The 20,966-nt window shown below is 41.2% G+C and overlaps 1 protein-coding gene across 1 annotated transcript in view; it reads left to right on the top strand.

The window, feature by feature from the left end:
• Nucleotides 1-1,476: 1,476 nt before the first annotated feature.
• The window catches only part of ME1 (malic enzyme 1), a 290,382-nt gene continuing 270,892 nt past the window's right edge, over nucleotides 1,477-20,966 (top strand). Inside the window, exon 1 of the mRNA XM_036766983.1 lies at nucleotides 1,477-1,815. Coding sequence (XP_036622878.1) covers nucleotides 1,741-1,815 — 75 coding nt within the window. The 5' untranslated portion in view covers nucleotides 1,477-1,740. The remainder of the gene's footprint in view (nucleotides 1,816-20,966) is intronic.

Raw genomic sequence — 20,966 nt, forward strand, 5'->3', positions numbered from 1 at the left:
AAGGGTCTGATCAGGTTTTTCATAAACTTGCTGTCAGTCCTTAATTTCCCTTCATGTTGTAATTAATTTTTTTTTTATTTCAGGAATAACTTCTCAGGCTTCCTGACTTCGTCTCTGACCCCTTTCTTCCATTTTGGCTTCTGACTAGACTTACTACATTTCCATTAGCAGCCATTCCTCCACCCAAAATTTGGACGGCTCAGGGGACCAAGCACTTAGTAGGATATAATGTAAAAGCCATTAAGCCAGAGAACCTGGGTTTGAGTACAAGCTCTGCTACTTATTACTGGAGGCAACGGAGTGGAGTGGAAAAAACCCCTGAATTTGCAGTTAGAGGAACTGGGTTCAAATCCCTGCTCTGACGATTATTACATTTGTGACTCGTTTCCTCATCTGTAAAATGGGGGCGGGTTGGGTTGGGTTAGGTTGGATTGCCTCCAAGGTCTTTTACAGTTCTACATCTATACAAGGTCCTATAGGGGACTGGCTGAGCTCAGAGCTCCCTCCCGGCCAAGTCTATGATTACCCTGGACCTTAGCTTCCCACTCTGTACTATGAAGGGGGGGTGGGGGTGGGGCAGGAGTTGAACTGCCGGATCTTCTAGCTCTAGCTTTCATGATCACCCTGGATCTTGGTTTCCAACTCTGTACAATTAGGGCACTGACTGTGCCCAATGTCCCAGTTCTAATTTGTTTTTGTTTTTTGAAATTAATTTTTAGTTTTCAACACTCACTTTTATAGATTGAGTTGTAAATTTTTTCCCCCTTCCTCGTCCCCAGGACTCACGCAATGTGATATAGGCTATATGTATTTACAATCCTATTAAATGCATTCCACGATAGCCATGTCGTGAAAGAAGAATCAGAACAAAAGGGAAAAAACACGAGAAAGAAAAACAGAAAAGAAAATAGCGGGCTTCGGTCTGCATTCAGACCCGTAGTTCTTTCTCTGGGTGTGGATACCGGGTCTCAATTTATGCCCCTGTAACAGGGCGGGACGCGCAGGTGACCCTCTTTAAAATGATGCCCCTTTAATATAGTAAAGGAGAACAGAATGGTCATAAAATACGCTGATGGCGTTAGTTTTGTTTTAAACGTGGTGGGGGTGTGTGTGTGTGATGCAGCTGAGCCTTTGGGGCACCGGGGCCACACGTGGAGGGAAGCGGGCTCAGCAGCGGTGGGCAGGGGGGGGAGGGGCTGGTCAGCGGAGGGGACCACACCGGGATCGGCTGGGGGGGAGGGGTGCTCTCGAAGGGATGCTCCGCCGGCTCGCAGGCCGAGCTCCCCTCCCGCGGCCTCAGGGAGCTTGAGCCGGGGCCAGCACCACCGGCCTCCCCCTCCTCCTCCCAAGGCCGACCTCCCGCCTGCCATGACTCAGCCCTTCCTCGGCGCTGCGGGCGGGCGGAGGACACCGGCTCCGCTCCGGCCCGGCCCGGCGGGGGCTCCTCCCGGAGAGGCCTCCCCCGTCCCCGCCCCCTCCTCCGCCGGGCCCTCCCCGCGGCGGCCGCTGCGGCGACTCCAACCACCAGAGCCCCAGCTGACGCCGCCGCCTCAGCAGCATCAACCCCGGCAGCAGCCGCGCCCCCCGCTCCACGCCCCCGACGCCGCCGCCGCTCGGCCCGCCCCCCCGGAGTCCCCCTCTCGGCCCGCCCCCCCAGAGCCCCCCGCGCACGCGAAGCCTCCCAGACGCCGCTGCCACCGCCGCCGCCGCACGAGCCTCCCGCCCTTGCCCCCAGCAGCCATGGAAGCGTCCGAGCACGTCCTCTACACCCAGAAGCGGGGCTACGACGTGACGCGGAGCCCCCACCTCAACAAGGTACCCGAGCCGCGCCGGCTCCCGCCCACGCCGGCTCCCCCACCCGCCCGGGGCCAGGCGCCTGCTCTCCGGGCTGCCCCCGCCCCCGAGGCCGGGCTCCGGCATCGCCCCCCAGGCGCCGGCGTCCGCACTCGCGGGGGGATCAGCAGCCTCCTGTGCAGGGAGGCTCAGTCATCCTCCTCCCACGGAGGCTCAGTCATCCTCCTCCCACGGAGGCTCAGTCATCCTTTTACCTCCAGGGAGGCTCGGTCATCCTCCTCCTCCCACGGAGGCTCAGTCATCCTCTTACACCCAGGGAGGCTCGGTCATCCTCCTCCTCCTCCCAGGGAGGCTCAGTCATCCTCCTCCCACGGAGGCTCAGTCATCCTCTTACACCCAGGGAGGCTGAGTCATCCTTTTACCTCCATGGAGGCTCGGTCATCCTGCTGCCCAGTCCTCCTCTCATGCCCAGGAGGTTCCCACCAGTCTCTCCCTCAGTCATCCTCATGGAAGCTCAGTCACCTTAATCCCCGGGCCTAGTTATTATTGTGCTCAGAGACTCAATCATCCTTCCATTCAGAGGCTCAGTCCTTCTCATAGTCATTCAGTGGCTCGGGCATCAGGCCCTTTCACAGGCTTACTATTTATACTTTGGTGAGCTCCAGCGCTGATTATCTGTCAAAGGCTCCATCCTCCTAATCGCAGCAGCTAATATTTACATAGCCCTAACTCTTGTGAGGCTTTGTGCTAAGTGCTTTACAGTCATCTCATTGGATCCTCACAACACCCTGAGGAGGTAGGTGTTATCCCCATTTTTACAGATGAGGCAACCGAGGCAAACCAATTAATTGACTTGCCCAGGGTCACAAAACTTGTACATGTTTGAGGTAGGATTTGAACTCCGGTCTTTCTGACTGCAGAAAGATGAGGTTGGGTTTCACAGTGGATAGCGCTGGGCCCTGAGTCAGGAAGACTCATCTTGAGTTCAAATCTGGCCTCAGAGCGTATTAGTTGTGTGACTGAGCAAGATACTTTAACCCCTCAGTTCTTCCATCTGTGAAATGAGCTGGAGAAGAAAATGGCAAACCACTCTGGTGTCTTTGCTAAGACAATCCTAAACGGGGTCATGAAGCTTTGGACCAAACAGCAACAGCTTCCTGATCCCAAGCTCAGCTCTATCCACCTTGCCACCTAGCTGCCCTAAGTTCAGTGAGGTTCGCTGGCAGCCAGCATGGATTTATGACCTAGTCACCTGTCCACTTGGACGTTCCCGGAGGACTACCTGCTCACTCACACGTTAATAGAATCAGTCGTGTACTCACGCACACTCACAGGCTCATTCATTTGTTCACTGCTGTGCATGGGCTCCTTGGTGTGCACTGTTGGGCCCAAGCTCGGTCAGATGCTTACATAGTCCCAGATCCAGTCCCACGTTCATTCTGACAGCCCAACATATGTTCACTTTTAAGGGGATTCAATCATATGCACAATCTCAGCTTTAATTTGATTCAGTCATTTACTTGGATATGTATGTGAGAGTGCATATGTACTTTGAGTGCGAGGCAAGGGAGATCATGGGAATGTGGGTAATTGGGATCAGTCATTTTAGGGAGACGCATTGAAGCTCTTTGATTAGTTCGGGTTATATTGTTGTGAAATGTACTAAGGCATAGGGCAGTTAATGGAGATTGAGTGAGGGAGATGGGCACGTGGGTCTCCCAGATGCAAACATAAATTCTTACTGGGTATTTATATTGTAATATGGAAGTTAAGCTTTTTGGGTAAGTAACATTGACATAATCTGGGAATTTTGTAGACAGAAAGAACCCATCCAGATTATAGGCTTCTCAATGTCTTAATTACTTTTTCACTTTTGAATCTGGCATTATTCAGGGTGAAGATACTACTAGTCCTCTTTTCATTTTTGCCGATGGGGTATTTATTGTATGCTGTTGTTTGGAAAATCTAGAATTTCAATAGTGTTTTAACTGAATCAGTCATCCCCCGGGACCTAGATGTACCTATTAGGAAGTTTTCCCAAATGAAAGAAGTTTTAAATTTATAGTTTGATTCTGGCCAAGGGGTTGACCAAGAATTAGTTGCACTAAGTATTATTCTGCTACTTAGTGTATTACTTACGCTGATCATAACCCATTTACACCTTCATAAATTTGTGACTCATAATGGTTTTAATGAGTTCTTAAGACTAAAGCAGTTCATGTCCTGGACAATCCTTTGGTGACGAGCCTCTCTTATTATGATCATCATTAATGGTTTTAAAATATTATAGTTTGGATATCTGTGATTTTTTTTCAGATTTGTGCACCAGTAATATTTTTTGAAAAACATAACATATATTATTGTAAGCACATAAATTGTTGTAATAGGGCATTTTTAGAATTGCCTGTTTTGTGGTATAGCATTTCGTTTCATAAATGTTTTCATTATTCTAATTTTCCTTTTTATTTAAAATAACTTTTATTGGGGCAGCTAGGTGGTGGAGTGAGCAAAGCACTGGCCCTGGAGTCAGGAGGACCTGAGTTCAAATCCAGCCTCAGACACTTGACACACTTATTTGCTGTGTGACCTTGGGCAAGTCACTTAACCCCAATTGCCCTGCCTCCCCCCCTCAAAAAAAAAACTTAAGAAAAATAAAGTAAAAAAATTATAAAAAAAAAACTTTTATTGTTAGTTTATTGTCAGTTGCTTTTTATATGCTACTGTTCCACAGGTTGGGCTTGATTTTCAGAAACAACAATATATAATCTCATATATGATTTCGAAACAGTTGTTGCTTTTTCATGTGTTAATACCATGCTGTACCAAATTAAGGGTTTATCACTAGAGAAGAATCACTGTAAGTGGTATAACCTGTTTGAATTTCCTCAAATTAAGAAGCAGGACCCTTTTAGAGGGGAAGAGTTGAATAAGCAATCCGTGAACAAAGGGGAGTGTGCACATGTTGTTGATGATTTGTTTCAGTGGAGTCTGACTCTTCCTGACCCCATTTGGGGTTTTCTTAGCAGAGATACTGGAGTGGTTTGCCGTTTCCTTCTCCAGATCCTTTTACAGATGAGGAAACTGAGGCAAACAAAGTTGAATGACTTGCCCAGGGTGACATAGCTAGTAAGTGTCTAAGGCTGCATTTGAGCCCAAGTTTTCCTGACTCCAGGCTCCAGCGCTCTATCCACTGTGCCACCTAGCTGCCCCTCAGTTCACTCTTCGTGCCTTTATATTGAGAATTTCTGACATTAAAATCCTTGTAGTTCTCTTTGTTTTTGTTTTTGTTTTTTGAGGGAGGAAGACAGGGAAATTGGGGTTAAGTGACTTGCCCAAGGTCACACAGCTAGTAAGTGTGCCAAGTGTCTGAGGCTGCATTTCAACTCAGGTCCTCCTGACTTAAGGACTGGCGCTCTACTCACTGTGCCACCTAGCTGCCCCAATCCTTGTAGTTCTCACCTGCTCATAAAGAGGATACTACCACTATTTTGATTTTAAAGAGCAAGCAGATGATTGTGTCAGTATATTCAAGGGCAAGCTTTTTAGTTCCTTGTCATTTAGATTTTGTAATTATGTTTTTTAGTGCATCATATCTCTCATGTTTTTTGGCATTCATCATGTTCTGCCCTCTACTGTATGTGTGTACATTTGAAATATTGGATGTACAGAGCTTTGCAAACCTTAAAGCACCGTATAAATGTACACTATTATTTTTGTCACCGTTATTAACCTCTCTACTCAGTAGTAACCTCCTTGAAATCAGAGACTAGAAGAAGCTGTCCACACATGTTACTTCTCCCTCCTCTCTTCTTCCATCTCAGCCCTTTGCAGTATGGCTCCTGACCTCACTGTTCAACTGAAACTGCTCCCTCTACAAAGTTATCTTTAATCTCTTACTTGCCTGATGTGACGGTCTTTTCTCAGTCCTTATCCATCTCAACATCCTTGTGGTTTTCAACACCTTTAATCACTCTTTTCTCTTGGATGTTCTCTGGGTTTTTATGACACTGCTATCTCTTGCCTCCTTCCTAGTGCATGCTTCTTTCTTAGTCTTCCTTTGCCGGTTCATCACTCATATCTTGCTCCCTGAATTGTTGTTCTGACCTGAATCCTCTTCTCTTTATTTTCTCTCATTTCATCTTTTTGCATGAGTTTAAGTTCTATGCAAATGATTCTTAGAATTATATTATACTGTAGTCCATGCTGAATTTCAGTAACACCTCTGTCTGCCTACTGGATGTTTCAAACTTCATGTCCCATAGCCCTCACAAACTCAGTGTGTCAGAAATTGGATTCATTATCCTTCTCCCCCAAACTATCTCTTTTCCAAATTTTCCTATTTCTGTCAAGGATATTAGCATTTCTCTCTGGTTCTCTCAAGTTTCCAACTGTAATGTTATGCTTAATCTTTCACTCTCCCGCTCCATATATGCACTTACTTGCCACTTCTCATAGTTTTACCTATGCAGAGTCCCTTACCTCTACCCTCTTCTCTTTACTCACACAACCACCCCCTTAGCTCAGACGCTCATCTCTCCTACTTGGTGTCTTTGCCTCACGTCTTTCCTGTCTTTAATCTATTATCCACACAGCTGTCAAAGTGATTTTCTCAAAATGCAGGTCTTACCATATTTAGCTCTCTACTCAGTAATCTCCAGTGGCTTTTAATTACCTCCCAAACCTACCTTTCCAGACTTAATTCGGTTGTTCTCTTTCTCACAGCCAAACTGACCTTCATGCCGCCCTTCAGACATGACACTTCATCTCATCTCTGCCGCTTTCCCATGATGGTCCTCCGTACTTGGAATGCACTTTTACCTCTTAGATTTCCATCTTTCCTTTAAAACTCTGATCAGGTTTCACCTTCTATATCAGGTCTTTCCTAAACCTAACTGCTCTTCCACTCTCTTAATTCCCTCCCCGTCAACATTAACCTTGCACTTGTTTTGTGTATATTTCCTGTTTACTTATTTATGTTTCTGTTGTCTTCTCCCTGTGGGCAGGGTCTATTTTTTTTTTTGTCTTTGTACCTCTGGTACCTAGCACAGCACCTGGTATATAGTGGGTGCTTAATAAATGTTTATTGATTGATTTGTAGACTTAATATTTTTGTATTTTGCGTCGTGTCTAATACAGCATCTTACACTTATTAAATACTCAATACAAATGAATTGAAATTTAATTTAGTTTATACTTCAAGGGCCCTTAATTTCAGTAAAACCTACTTCTCTTACATAGGTATTATACAGTAATATGATACTTTGAGGATGGCAAACTCTTCTAGCCTCAAACTTAACAGGCTGTAGGAACTCTGCCTCACATAATGAAGTAGCCCTTCTGCATATGCAAATGATACCGTTCCGTCCTGTCTTCTCCAGCAAACTGCCCCCTCTGTTATTCTCTTTTACTTTTCTTCAATCTCTTCTTGTCTACTGGTTGCTTCCCTAATGCCTACAAACATGCTGATGTCTTCCCCATCTTCAAAAGAACTCTGACTTGATCCAGACTTCCCCTTTAATTGTATACCACATCACCTACTTTTGAAGCTAAACCACTTGAGAACGCCTTCTACAATAGGTGCCTTCAGTACTTTCCTCTCATTCTCTTCTTAACTCTCTACAGTCTGGTTTCCAACCTCATCATTCAATTGCAAGTGCGCTCGCCAAAGTTACTAAATCTTAATTGCCAAATCTAACGGCCTTTTCTCACTTCCATCCTTCTTGAATTCTCACAGCTCTTGATACTATCAGTCGCCTTCTTCTCCTTGATGGTCTCTTCTCTCTGGGTTTTTGTGACACTACTTTGCCCTATTTCTCCCTCTACCTATCTGATGACTCTTTCTCAGTCTTCTTTGCTGGATCTTCATTCAAGTCACTCCCACTAATTGTGGGTGTTCCCTAAGACTTTGCTCTGGATTCTCTTCTCTTCTCCCTTTGTCATTTTGCTTAATAGTCTCATCAGCTCCCATGGATTCAGTTATAGTTATCCCTTCTACATTGTGACTTTCCCCATTGCAATTTTGATACGTCATGGGTAGGCATTAGAAATTAAATGAGAATTTTTGGGGAGTTTTTGCTGCAGATAACATGCTGTAACGCCAGTCATGGCAGCACCCTTGAGGACTGCTGCTGTGAGTAATTTTAAGGGTCTAATCACACAGTATAATGAACTCTCTATTCAGCAGTAAACTAAAGCATTGTTCAATAACGTAAAGCATAACATTCATAACAACATTCTTAAATAAAACACATCATCCAATGTGTATATATGTGTATATGTATATACATATATATATGTGTGTGTATATACATACATATATATATATATATCTCATAACAGTATATCATATGGCACATAGCATATATCATTGCATTCAGTAGCATTCTCCAAAATACTTGTTTACACAGTCAGGGGGTCCCAGGCTAGGGTCTTCTCTAGCACAACACATCCTTAAGGAGTAGCAGAAAAATACCATACTATCCACCCCTAGGTCACAGTAAGAACATCATAGTACACAGCATATATCATTGCATCCCCAAAATCGGGGGGTCCCAGGCTAGGGTCTTCCGTAGCACAACGCATCCTTAAGGGGTATGCAGAAAATACCACATCATCCACCCCTAGGTCACAATAGGAACAATCTTCTTAATCAATACCAAGCATCTGAGTAAAGTCGTCTTTCATCTTGACTTGAGGTTGACTTCCACGTCCCATGGCTCTTCCTCTGTGGGCTGACCACTCCCAACTCTTGCCTAGATTCACACGCAGATGGCTCTTCCACTCCTGCTCCAGGTCTCAGCTCACTGGGACTGCTGCTCCACTCCAAGCTCTTCCTGCTCTTGCCTGACAGCAGGCTCCAAGGGCTCCTGTCTGCAGTTTCTGCCTCTGGGAAAACAAAGCTAACAGGGCAACAACACACACTACCAGCACCACCATCTCAATTCACCTCCGAAGTCCTGAGGCTCTGTGATGACAGCTCAGTTCACTTTAACAGCTCTCAAAAGGGGCTTAAGCTAAATCTCCTTCCCATGAGCAGGTTTCTGCCCTACAGCTCCATTTGCTTTTACAGTTTGGAAGCTCCTTCAGCAAGTCTCTGCAATCAAAGGTCCCTCTCTGCTCTGAGAGCTCTCTTCTCAGCGATTTCCTCTCAGCTCAGTGCTCAAAGCTCATTCTTCTTTGTGTCTTCTCTTTTCTTCATTCCCTTCTTCCCAGTGCTGGCTCACCCCCTCCACCCTGGCTCTCTCAATATCTGCTTTCTCTCAGCACCGCTCTCTATATAGTTGTAGTCAGCATCTGATTGGCTGAATCTCAATCCACATGTCTGATTGGCTAGAACTCAATACACATGTCTGATTAGTTAGAACTCATATGTAAGTCTCTAGTTGGCTAGAATTCAGTACACATATCTGATTGGCTAGAGCCCACATACAAGTCTCTGATTGGCTAGAACTCAATCCAACAAAAAATCCTACTCTGCTTGCCCTTACACATTCAAAGGTCAATAGATGACACAGAAAAACTTTAGAAACTCAGAAGTGCATAAAATATATGTATAGAATTGTGTAACATTTTATCTTTTGATATCATAATAATTCAGACTTTCTCTGGTATGAAGGGAAGTCCAAAAAATTATACAGTTTTTCCAGATTGTGGGGCACTGCCACCTCTATTATACTATACAGTGATTCTCAGATCTGCTTATCCAGCTGTAACCTCTGCTGACCTCCAGTCTTTTATCGCCATCTGCCTATTAGACGTCTTCAATTGGACATTCCTCAGACCTCTTAAACTCAACCTGTTCAAAATTATACCCATTATCCCAGGCTTTCTCTTTTTCTTAACTTCCTATTGTTGTTGTTTGTCCTTTGTTCTGGAAGAGGACCATGATATCAGGGAGGTGATGCCATGGAATACAAGGGAATTGGATTTAAGTGAGGGAAGTCTGTGTGAAGGCACCAGCCTCACTTTCTCCTCCTAAGCCATCTGGGTCCAGTGGCAAGATATAGATCAGGATGACTGGAGATGGTCCTAGATGCAGTGGAAGACCTTAGCATTTTTAAGCTAAGGTCTTTAACAGGTCTCAGTTTGACTGAGGCAATGCCCATTTGGTGATTAAGGCTATTATTGTTAAAGATATCCCCATTCTCCCAATCACTAAGGTTTGCAACCTAGTTCACATCTGCAACTTCACATCTTCTTAACCGTCCACATCTAATCTGTTCCTGAGGTCTATTGATTTTGCTTTTATAACATCACTCATACATATCCCTTTTCTCCTGTGACACTGCTACCATCTTAGTACATCACTTCAGACCTGGACTGTTGGAATAGCCTGTTGATTGGGCTCCTTGACTCAATTCTTCCTCTTTCTAGTTCATCTTCCACTCAGATGTCAAACTGATTTTCCTAGAGATTAGGTTTGACCACATCACTACCCCATCCCCCCCCCGCCCCATTTAATAAACTTTACTGGCTCCCTATCACCACCAAAATAAAATATGAAATCCTCTGGCATTCAGAGCCTTTCATAAACTCTCCTCATTTCTAGTTTTCAAAATACCCCCTTCCCCCATGTACTCTATGATCCAGTGATCTGGCTTCCTTCTTGTTCTTTACACAAGACATTCCTGGTTGCGTCTGGGCATTTTCACTGGCTATTTCCCATACCCGGAATACTCTTCCTTCTTATCTCTGCCTAAATTTCCCTAGCTTCCTTCAAGGCTTAGCTAAAATCCCACCTTCTACAGGATGACTTTCCCAGTCTTCTTTAATTTTGGCACTTTTCCTATGTTGATTATCTTTAGTTTATCCTTTATATAACTTTGCATGCAGCTGTTCCCATGTTTGTGTCTCCTGTGCTTAACAGAGTACCTGCCATATAATAGAAACTTAATAAATGTTCATTGAAAAAAAAGACAAGGGGGAAGGCACTTAATAGCTGTGTGACCCTGGGCAAGTCACTTAACCCCAAATGCCTCCCCCCCAAAAGAAAACAGGGGAAAAATGTTCACTGATAGACTGATTGAATAATGGGAGACAGAATGTTGGAATAGAAAGGGTTCCTGGATTTGAAGTCAAAAGACTTGGTTTCTAATCTTAGCTCAGCCATTTGCTCTCTGTGTGACCTTGGGCTTCACCTCTCTAGGCTTCAGGCCCCTCATCTGTAAAATGAGTGGGTTGGAGTAGATCATCTCTAAGATCCCTTCCATCTCTATGATCACATGATCTTATGTGTTAGGTATATTTATATCACTGGAGAGGTGAAAAAACAAAACAATTTCCCTGTTTTTATTAATTTAAAGAAAGGTATAGTTGAAAATAACTTCTTATGGGTGATAATTCTGTTTGTGTAAAGAGCAAAAAATAACAATCTATGAATATGTATGTACATCTATAATGTATAGGTATGCATATTTTGGCAAAATTTGAATTTTAAATTGGCAGTGTTCTACTTGGCTAATGATGTTACCTAAGCTAATCTTGTTGTTCATGAAAATGTGGATACATTTCATAATGGATTTCTCTTAATAATCATTACCCATCAAATGTTAAGTTCTTGAGTACATGGCTATTGTTTAATTAGTAAGTATAGTAGAAGCAAACATTTACTGGCCAATGTCATCATTAGGTGATGTTCAAACCCTAGACATAATGTATTTACACAGAATTGAGGAACTCAGAGTTGTTCCAAGACATAGAATCATTAGATATGCCAGAATACTGTACCATACAATAGAATTTGTTCTATAACATGAATATAGCCGTTCTTTGCAAATTGAAATATGAACTTTACTGTGTTTTGCAGCTTGTGGGTGTTCATAATATATGTTGTAACAACAATGCTACTTGCAGCTACTGTGGCTATATAAGGCCAATCACACCAGCCCACAGGAGGGCTGCCAGCACAGGTTCTTTGATCTGCTTTTCTAAGGAAAGCAACTTTAAGGGTTTTACAGGCTCACTTTAATCAGACATACATATATCGTTTACTTAGTTCGGGGAAAAAGTCAGGACCCTGAATTTCAGAGCAAATACAAACAGAAATTACAAAGAGAGAAAATATAAACAGAGCGAAATAACACAAATCAGCAGACAGGCTTATAGCTGTCTGTCCATAGCAATATATACACAGTCACCAGAGAGAGAAGCACCAGCATCTGGGTTTTCAAAACCATGGTGCTCCTTACTGCTGCCTAGAGGCTCATCTGGTCAGATCACACTACACTCTTCCAATGAGTGAGCCCCTAAAGCAAAACCTCTCCTCCCACAGTTCTGAGAGTTCTGGATTCTCAATTTTTGATTCTGAGTTGAATGGCTATTCCCTGGGTATATATACACTTTTCCAGGGCCTGACAAGCTTCACACCTCTGTGACCTAATTAGCAAAAAGGAGGTGGGCCTTCCTACAAACAAAGGCAAGATTCAGTCAAAGGCACTTGATTGCCTTAGTGCTGAGAAGCCCTCCAAAAGAAAAAATAGTAAAAACGTCCCACTTTGCTTGCCCTTACATGTGCATTTAAGTGGGGAAAATTATTTTTTAAAAAAGGACAGTAATCACTCTAAAATACCTTATAAGAAAGAAGGCTTTATTAAATGGAAGTTTTATTGAGACCAGTCCTCTTCTGGCAGGGTTGGACTGCCCTAGGGAACAGGTTAATGGGGCATATATCAGGTAGCCTGGAGGTAAGCTGACCTTTTTGTACATATTTAGTTGAAGCAATGACCTTCCATTTCTGAGAGTTCTTCTCAGTGGTCCAACATAATGAGAATCTGATGAATAACTTTGCCTTTTTGGACGAAGAATTGTACTCTGCAGTTCATTTGGGGAAGGAGGCATTTTCCAGTTTTTATATGTTCAGAAAATGAAGATTATACCTTTTCCAACTAACAACCTTTCCTCACAAACCTTCCTTTTCTCTTAAGTTATTTCTGTAAATGGCACTTCTAGTCTTAGTCATCCACCTCATAAAAGCACCCAGTTGCTTATTGATTCCTGGTGTGCTGTTGTCCTTAAAAGATTTGGACATGACTCAGCAACTTAGTTCTTTGAATACTTTCTTGGAAATAAATCTGCAATAAGGTACAAAACTCTAGTGAGTCAAGTAGCATAAGCCAGTGTATAATAAAACAGAAAAAACTGGAGGTTTGTTTTTTTTGTTGTTTTGGGACTGATGGCACCCTGGAATTTGTATTCTTTTTGAAACTTTGGACAAATTGCTTAACCTTTATAAATTGGAAACATTAACATATGTCTCTTAGAACTCAGTGTCTGCATAGGAAGTTTTAATCTGTTTGGAGAAAAATGATACTTGTTATTATGATTCCGGTATGATTTGTTTGTTTATATCCAAAAATATATGCATTCCAGGTGCAACTCCTCCACAGAATTATGAGGACTATCATGTCTCTCTTCTGAGAATCTGAGACCTCTTTGTAAAGAGCCCAAAATAGAAGTGTCCTTATGTTACACATTCTTATCTAATTTACTATTTATTATCACTTTAGATTTCTCGTGCCTTAGTGTTTCCTTGGCTGTCTCTGACCTAGATAACTTATGTTTCAGGCTGTATTTTCTTAAGCTCATGTAACTGTAACTAACAAATCCTTTATAAAAGACTCCTAATTTAAAAATGCTTATGATTTGCTTAAAAGTGTATATAATACAATGCCTTAAACATAGGAGGTCATCCATAAATGTTCAATATGTAAAATTGATGCACATTTTAAAGTTACATTTCAGATTTCTTATGTTCTTATTAATTTTCATCCCTTTTGCAAGTGTGAAAAATAACTCCTAATTTAAGGTAAATCTTATTCCTAACTAAGCTGTGTTTATATGATTTCTAGTCCTTAAAGATAAACATACCTTTTGGTAATCAGTCAACAAAGATTTATTAATTGCCTGCTATGTATGAGATTCTGTGCTAGGCACTGGGAATACAAAGACAGGAATGATAAAGTACCTACCCTCAAGCAGTTCACATTTCATCTAAATAGGAAATCCCAAGAAAAACATCTCCTTTGTCCTGTATGGATTCTCATATATACTTTTTAATTAATTAATTTATTTTTTTAAATTTAATTTATTTAACATATTTAGTTTTCAGCATTGGTTTTCACAAGAGTTTGAATTAATCTCATATATTTTTATATCTGTTACTCTGATAGGCCAGTTTTTTGCTTTAACTTGCCAGGGCCTAGTTCTCCATGCTACTTCTTGAACCAGGTCTTGCCCCTCACCTAACTTGCCTTTATATGTCATCTTCCCCCATGTGATTTAAACCCTTGAGGGCAGGAACTGTCTTATTTGTATTTGTATCCCTAAGGCTTAGCATAGTTCCTGGCATATGGTACTTCATACAAGTTCTATCTCTATTTTTACTCAGATTAGTTTTGAGTAACAATATGTATGAAATCTAATAATTCAAAAAATAACATTTTTGTGGGTATATCCACATGACTTTTTTTAATCCTCAAAGCTTTTATCTGTCATGTTCCTTGAATAGCAACTATAATACATCATCAGAAGACTATTAGTAATAAAAAAAGATAGACCTTTGTTTTAGGGGAAATCTTGGTGGCTTAAAGAACTTTTCAACTCTCAATCAACCTCCCATAATCTTGTGTAATTCTGGGTCCATCTCATTACATATTTGCTGTGTTAGTCCAAGATTGTACTGATGATGGTTTCCCATCCAAATGGCCATCTTAGGCTGGATAATGAGAATTCTTCATCCACTTGGTTTTTCTTGTCTAGATAGCCAGGCCAAATGCTTTTAAGTGGTTATGAATGTTATTTAGGTGGCTCTTCAGTATTCTGGCTTTTGGTGCAACCAGTACAATGTCATTTGTAACAGTAGTATCTGGAGGACCTTACTATCTATAGGACATCCTTCTGAAAGAACTGAAGTTGAGTATTACCCAGAGATGCAGAGGAGAGGTACCCAATAGTGGTGAGCAGTCTGTATTACATTACAAATATGTAATTAAGTAGAGGAAGTGAAGTAAAGGGTATCGTTGAAGAAGTGTATGATTGAAAGAGAAAATAAGCCAAAATGTGAAGAGAGACAGGGATACCAATAAGTAGTCCGTGTGCTTCATTGGTATCATTATGTCAAGAGAACTTGCTGACGTGGTGAATTTATAGTTGAACAGGAACAAGAGTTAAGCAAGATAGGTAGGTATGGATGGTTTGGGATCTATGTTATTAAAGAGAATACCCACAATGATGAGATCACCAATCCAGTGGTAGAGGGATCTTTCTTAAAAAAAAATTAATTTATTTTTTAGCTTTCAACATTCACTTCTATAAGATTTTGAGTTCTACCAGGAGAATGTTATATATGATTACAGACACATGGTATCTGTATGGACTGACTTTGATAGACTTGGTTCTTCTCATCAATGCAAGGTTCAAAGACAGCTCCAAAAGACTCATGATGGAAAAAGCTATGCACATCCAGAGAAAGAATTATGGAGTCTTTCTTCCCCCCTTCTTTTTTGGTTTTGTTTCTTCTTTCTCGTGATTCATTCCATTGGTTATAATTCTTCTTTACACCTTGACTATTATGTAAATAAGTTTAATGCGAAGGTATATGTAGAACCTATATCGGATTACATGCCATCTTGTGGGGAGAAGAGAGGGAGAGAGAGAAAATTTGGAACTCAAAAACTTGTGGAACTGAGTGTCATAAACAAAAAATTTAAAAAGAAATTAAAAAATAAAAAAAGATTTTGAGTTCTAAATATTTCACCCTTTTCTCTCCACCCCAAGCATGCAAGCTGATATAGGCTATACATGTACAATCAAATTAAACACATTTCCACATTATTCATGTTGTAAAGAAGAATTAGAACCAAAAGGAAAAACCATGAGAAAGAAAAACAAACAAAAAAGAAAATAGCATGCTTCCATCTGCAATGACTCCATAGTTCTGTCTCTGGATGTGGATGGCATTTTCCATCATGAGCCTTTTGGAATTGTCTTAGATCTTTGCATTGCTGAGAAGAGCTAAGTCTGTCAAAATTGGTCATTGCACAGTATTACTGTTGCTGTGTACAGTGTTCTCCTTGTTCTACTCCACTCACTCAGCATCAGTTCATCTAAGCCCTTCCAGGTTTTTCTGAAGTCCACCTGCTCATCATTTCTTATGGAAAAATAGCATTCCATTATATTCATATACCACAACTTGTTCAGCCATTCCCCAGTTGATGGGCATCCCTTCAATTTCCAATTCTTGGCCACCACAAAAGGAGCTGCTAAAAATTTTTTTGTACATGTGGGTCGTTTTTTTTTTTTATCTCTTTGGGATACAGACCTAGAAGTGAATATGTATTGCTTGTTCAAAGAGTATGCACAGTTTTATAGCCCTTTGGGCATAGTTCCAAATTGTTCTCCAGAATGGATGGATCAGTTCACAACTCCACCAACAATGCATTAGTGTTCCAGTTCTTGGAAGGCTCTTAGCGCTTATTCAGCCAGGTCCTGGATGTAGGAGAGAGAGGCTCAGCTTTGCCTAGCAAGGTAATTCCTGAGACCAGTGCTTTCCATTTTGTGGGCTGCTGACTAAAGGGGGAACATAGAACTTTAGCAAGGAGTCCATAAATTCATGTGCAAATCTATTGATAAGATAACATTTAATAGCCAGAATAATTAATATTTTTGTTTGTATATGTTATTATTTTTCAAATGTATGTAGATGGTAATATGATTAGTAAGATGCAAAGTCATTTAAAAATATTAATGAATTCATAGTTTTTAGCATTGTTTATTATCTTAATTAGTGTACTGATTAAGACATGTAGTACTATTATAGTTATGCCACCTTGAAATTTAGGCACATGAAATTTGATCATCAAACTCTAAAAGTTTTAGAACCAGTATCGTAGGCCAAAACCAGTTCCCATAACTTGGAAGATATTATAGCTCTGGCCATGTAGTGAAAATACCTTAATACCTCCAGTATTTCTTGATTGTAAAGTATTTAATATGAGTTATTTTGTTGAGTGGATTTGAGGTTGTGAAGGACTGATAGAGTGTACTGTATGACCTATAGTTGGGATTACCAACTCTTGATGATTGGCCACCCTAAGGTTTTAATTTGTATGTGAGGTTCTTTTACTCTAGTCAACTTACATTAACTTAATTAAAAAAATGGTGTCTGTGTCCACCCCAAGCTTTTCTCCATAAGGCATAGGGGAGTATCAAGATGGTCCTGTGACATCACACTGTTAGCAATCCTGACTGCTAGACTGGGAATTGGAGGTAGAGGGGAAGATTGTAATATTGACATTTGTTTTAAGAAGAAAATCGATGGGATCAGAGTGCTTGGTGTAGGTTCAGGTTGTAGCTTTAGCTTTGTGGGAAGTAGCCTCTAGGTTTAGCCAAACTGGCCACCTCTTACACCACCTATAGCTCTGGGAATGGGCCATAGCATCCTTTCAAGTGAGGGAGGGAACCAGGTGGTACACCCTATCTGCCTCAGCCCTAGCTCTCTGTGAGATGGATATAGGGAAGCCTCATCACACAGGCCTGAACTGATCCCATCAGCCTCCATCATCCCGAGGTGAGTGATGCGGGGGCCTTGGTTTCCTAGAAAAGGACCTTGGAAATCGTCTAGTCTAACTCTCTCATTTTATGGGTAAAGAAACTGAGACACAGGTTAAATGATTTGCCCAGGGTGAGAGATGTAATGAATATTTAAGCCAAAATTCAAACCTGTATCCTCTCTGATTCCATATCCATGTTACTGCAGGGGAATCAAGACTGATAAAAGCAGATATCTCCTAGGAATCCTAGGGAACTAGGGACTCTGACCAGGTCTTTCTCCCTGAACATCTAGGTTACCTCACGATGCCTAGTGTTCTAGGCCCAACTTCTGTTTTTTGTTCATGGCAACTCAATGGCCAAATCATTAGAAACTTGGATTTTGGGTCTTTTGCTGTTACAAGGAAGTTACACAGTTTGAAAATATTCATTCCATAACATAAGGCACTTTTTTTTGTTTGACATTTTGAGTGCCCCTCTACCCCCATCTATCCTAGGTTTCCCTTTTTCCTTCATTCTGTTCTTTGATTTTCCTTCCTTGTCTACACCAGAGAAGTTCATTCTCTAACAAGCGCCCCCCTCGCCCCCCACAGCCCAAGTAAATGTCTGATCTTTTTATTTGAGTACTTCTTTTATATGTGTCATACATATAAACCTCCTTCACTGCTTAGAGAGGCCTTGGCTTTGTCGGAGGCTTAGCTGCAGTCCTGATCTCACTAGGCACCACCCCTTTAGGGAAGGAAGGAGTTCATTGATAGCACCCAGAATTTTTCTTAGCTTTTTCAGGAACTGGTTTATACACCCCTTATGCGTTGGGATAATCTTTGACTTTGCCCTTAAGTGTTTTAGCATATATCCTCCCCTCTGGCCTGTGAAGGGAGCAGAATAGAGTGCTAAAGGTTTGTGAGCAGGGGAATGAGAAGATTAGACTTGTCCTTTAAGCAAGATTACTTTGGCAGCAGTATGAAAGAGAGTTTGGAAAGGAAAGAAACCAGAATTATGAAGACCAGTTAAAATACTATTATTAACACTCCAGGTGAGAGGTAATGAGGACCCAAATTGGGGTGATGACAGTGGGAATAGAGAGCAGGAGGTAATTGTGAGAAGTATGACTGATAAAACTTGGCAACTAATTGGATATGACAAGGTGTAAGGATGAGGGAGGAGTCAAAGAATACTTGAGTTTCTGAGTCTGGATGATTCAACGTATATTGGGAAATAAAGAGGAGTAGGCTTTGGAGGGTATCAAAGTCTATTGCTGGAACTAAAAGGAGCTTTGCAGAAGATTTAGACAAGCCAGCCAATGTTGAAAGCAATTGAAACCTTTTATTTGATGTATTTCAGGAAGGACTCAAAAAGGATAGCCATGTACCTTAACTGAAGATGCTGAAGGGCAGGGGCAACAAGGGAAGGGTACTAGGGCAGCTCATTGGTCCTGTTTCAGAACAGGATCATAGTTCCTTACAATGTTACCTCTTGCCAGGACAGCCCCCTGACCCAGTCAGTCCTTGTAGCTAGGAATGAACCTTAAAAATGGGAGTGGGGAGGAGACAGGGAAGGGATCTCATTAGGTGTGTTGCCAGGGAGCTTTGAGTGTGATGATCTGGCTGTAGTAAGGGAAGTGCATAATGGTCCTCAGCTCCTATATCAGAGCACCTCTGGTATTTTATAAGAGGTGGGGGTCCTGCTTAGTCAGATGTGAAGGGTTTCCTATTCCTGAGGACATAGTCAAAGAGACACCAGTCATCTGAGAAACTGGAACTTTCTGGTTCTAGTTCTATGGAGTGTTGCAGAGAAGGGGCCAGGAAAAAATGAATGCTTACCAGGTAGAAGGAGAGATTGCCTGGCCAAGGAATAGAAGATAGTCTATTTGACAGAAAGATTATGATGGGGAAAAAAATCCAAAGTTTTATAGACACAAGAGAGTTGTGTTGTGGAGATTCGGGTGTTGGCAGGTCACCTGGGTAAATAAAGCTGTCTAGCACCAGGGTGCGACCTCGAGGCCACATATGGTCTTCTAGTTCCTCAAGTGCAGCCTTTTGATTGAACCCAAACTTCACAGACCAAATTTGTGATTCAGTCAAAGGGCACTTGAGAACCTGAAGGGCCATCTGTACATGTGGCCTGGAGGACATAGGTTCCCCACCCCTGGAGACTAGCATAAAGGCCAAAACTTAAAAGTGTGAATGATTGTCTTTGTGCTTTTAGAGTTAGGTGTGTTTAAAAGATTTCATGGCCCTTAGGTTTTTTTTTTCTTTTTTGAATTAGATTGAAAAATGGCATAGTATAGGGGGTAGATGGCTGGCCTTACAACTAGGAAGACCAAGGTTCAAGTAATTACACTGACACTTATAGCTAACCGTGTAACCCAGGTCAAATCACATGGCCTCTCAGTATTCTAGGAATATCTAAGCCTGTGAGTTGTAAAACAGTTTCTAATCTTCTTTAGTGGAGGAAGCTTCAACATCAGGAGCTCTTTATCCTAGTGAAATCATAGAGTTGGACCACAAAATACTAATTTAGTTTATTTAGTCTTTTAAAAACAGCTTCTAGCTGTCTTAAATTCATTGTCTTTAGAATTTTTATCAATTACTTAGATATAGCATACATATAAAACTTGAAGATAACTCTTGGAGCAATACTTAGTATGTTGAATGACAAAAGTAGAATTGATAATTATCTTGAAAGGCTGGAATGGTGTCTAAAGGAGGTCAGAATAAAATGTAATAGATGTAAAATCTTGCATGGTAAAAAATTCAACTTTATTAGGTACAAGATGGGGAGGTCATAGTTAGATCTGGAAAAAAGGGAAAAGCTTTAGAAAATTTAGTGGACATCAAACTATATATAGAGTCACTGTGTGACGAGCCAGCCAAAAATTAATGTGATTTCAGGCCATATGCCCAGAATGAAGGAGGTTATTGTTTTGTTGTACTTTGCTCTGGTCAGGCCACATCTGGTGCTACTCTTTCTAATTCTGGGTACTTCAGTTTAGGCAGTTTTGAGTTAGACTCATAACCAGGAACCTTCTGAGCTTCTTTTTACCTACCTCCTAGATATAAATACTGTCAAATGAACCCATGTTTCATGATAAAAATACTTTTCACCTCTATGATATTTTTATGAGAACAATCTACATATGTGTCAAGGACAGACCATTTCTTTGCCATGACAAAATAGATTAAAGGAGAGAAATACAAGCTCCCACTGTGTTTATTGTTTGTTGACTATAAAAAAGCATTTGAAGGTAGAGCAAAAACTTCACCCTTTATAAAGCATATATAAGTATTTTTATATGATAATTTTATTACCTATTTTTCTTTTTTATATGTTTATTTTCCCCCAATTACATGTTAAAATAATTTTTAACATTTTAAAAAAGGTTTTGATCCACATTTATCCTTCCTTTCTCTTTCTCCTCTCCTTCTTGAGACAGTAAGCACTAAGATAAAGGTTTTACCTGTGCAATCACGTAAAACATTTCTGTATTAGTCATTTTTGTACAGGAAGACTTGAATAAAAGAAAAAGAATGAATGAAAGTGAAAAATAGCATGTTTCAGTCTGTATTCAAGCAATATCAGTTCTTGTAGGGGGATAGTAGATGGATAGATTGGGATTGTCTTGG

This window comes from Trichosurus vulpecula, chromosome 7, assembly GCF_011100635.1.
Source record: "Trichosurus vulpecula isolate mTriVul1 chromosome 7, mTriVul1.pri, whole genome shotgun sequence".
In the NCBI taxonomy this organism is placed as follows: Eukaryota; Metazoa; Chordata; class Mammalia; order Diprotodontia; family Phalangeridae; genus Trichosurus; species Trichosurus vulpecula.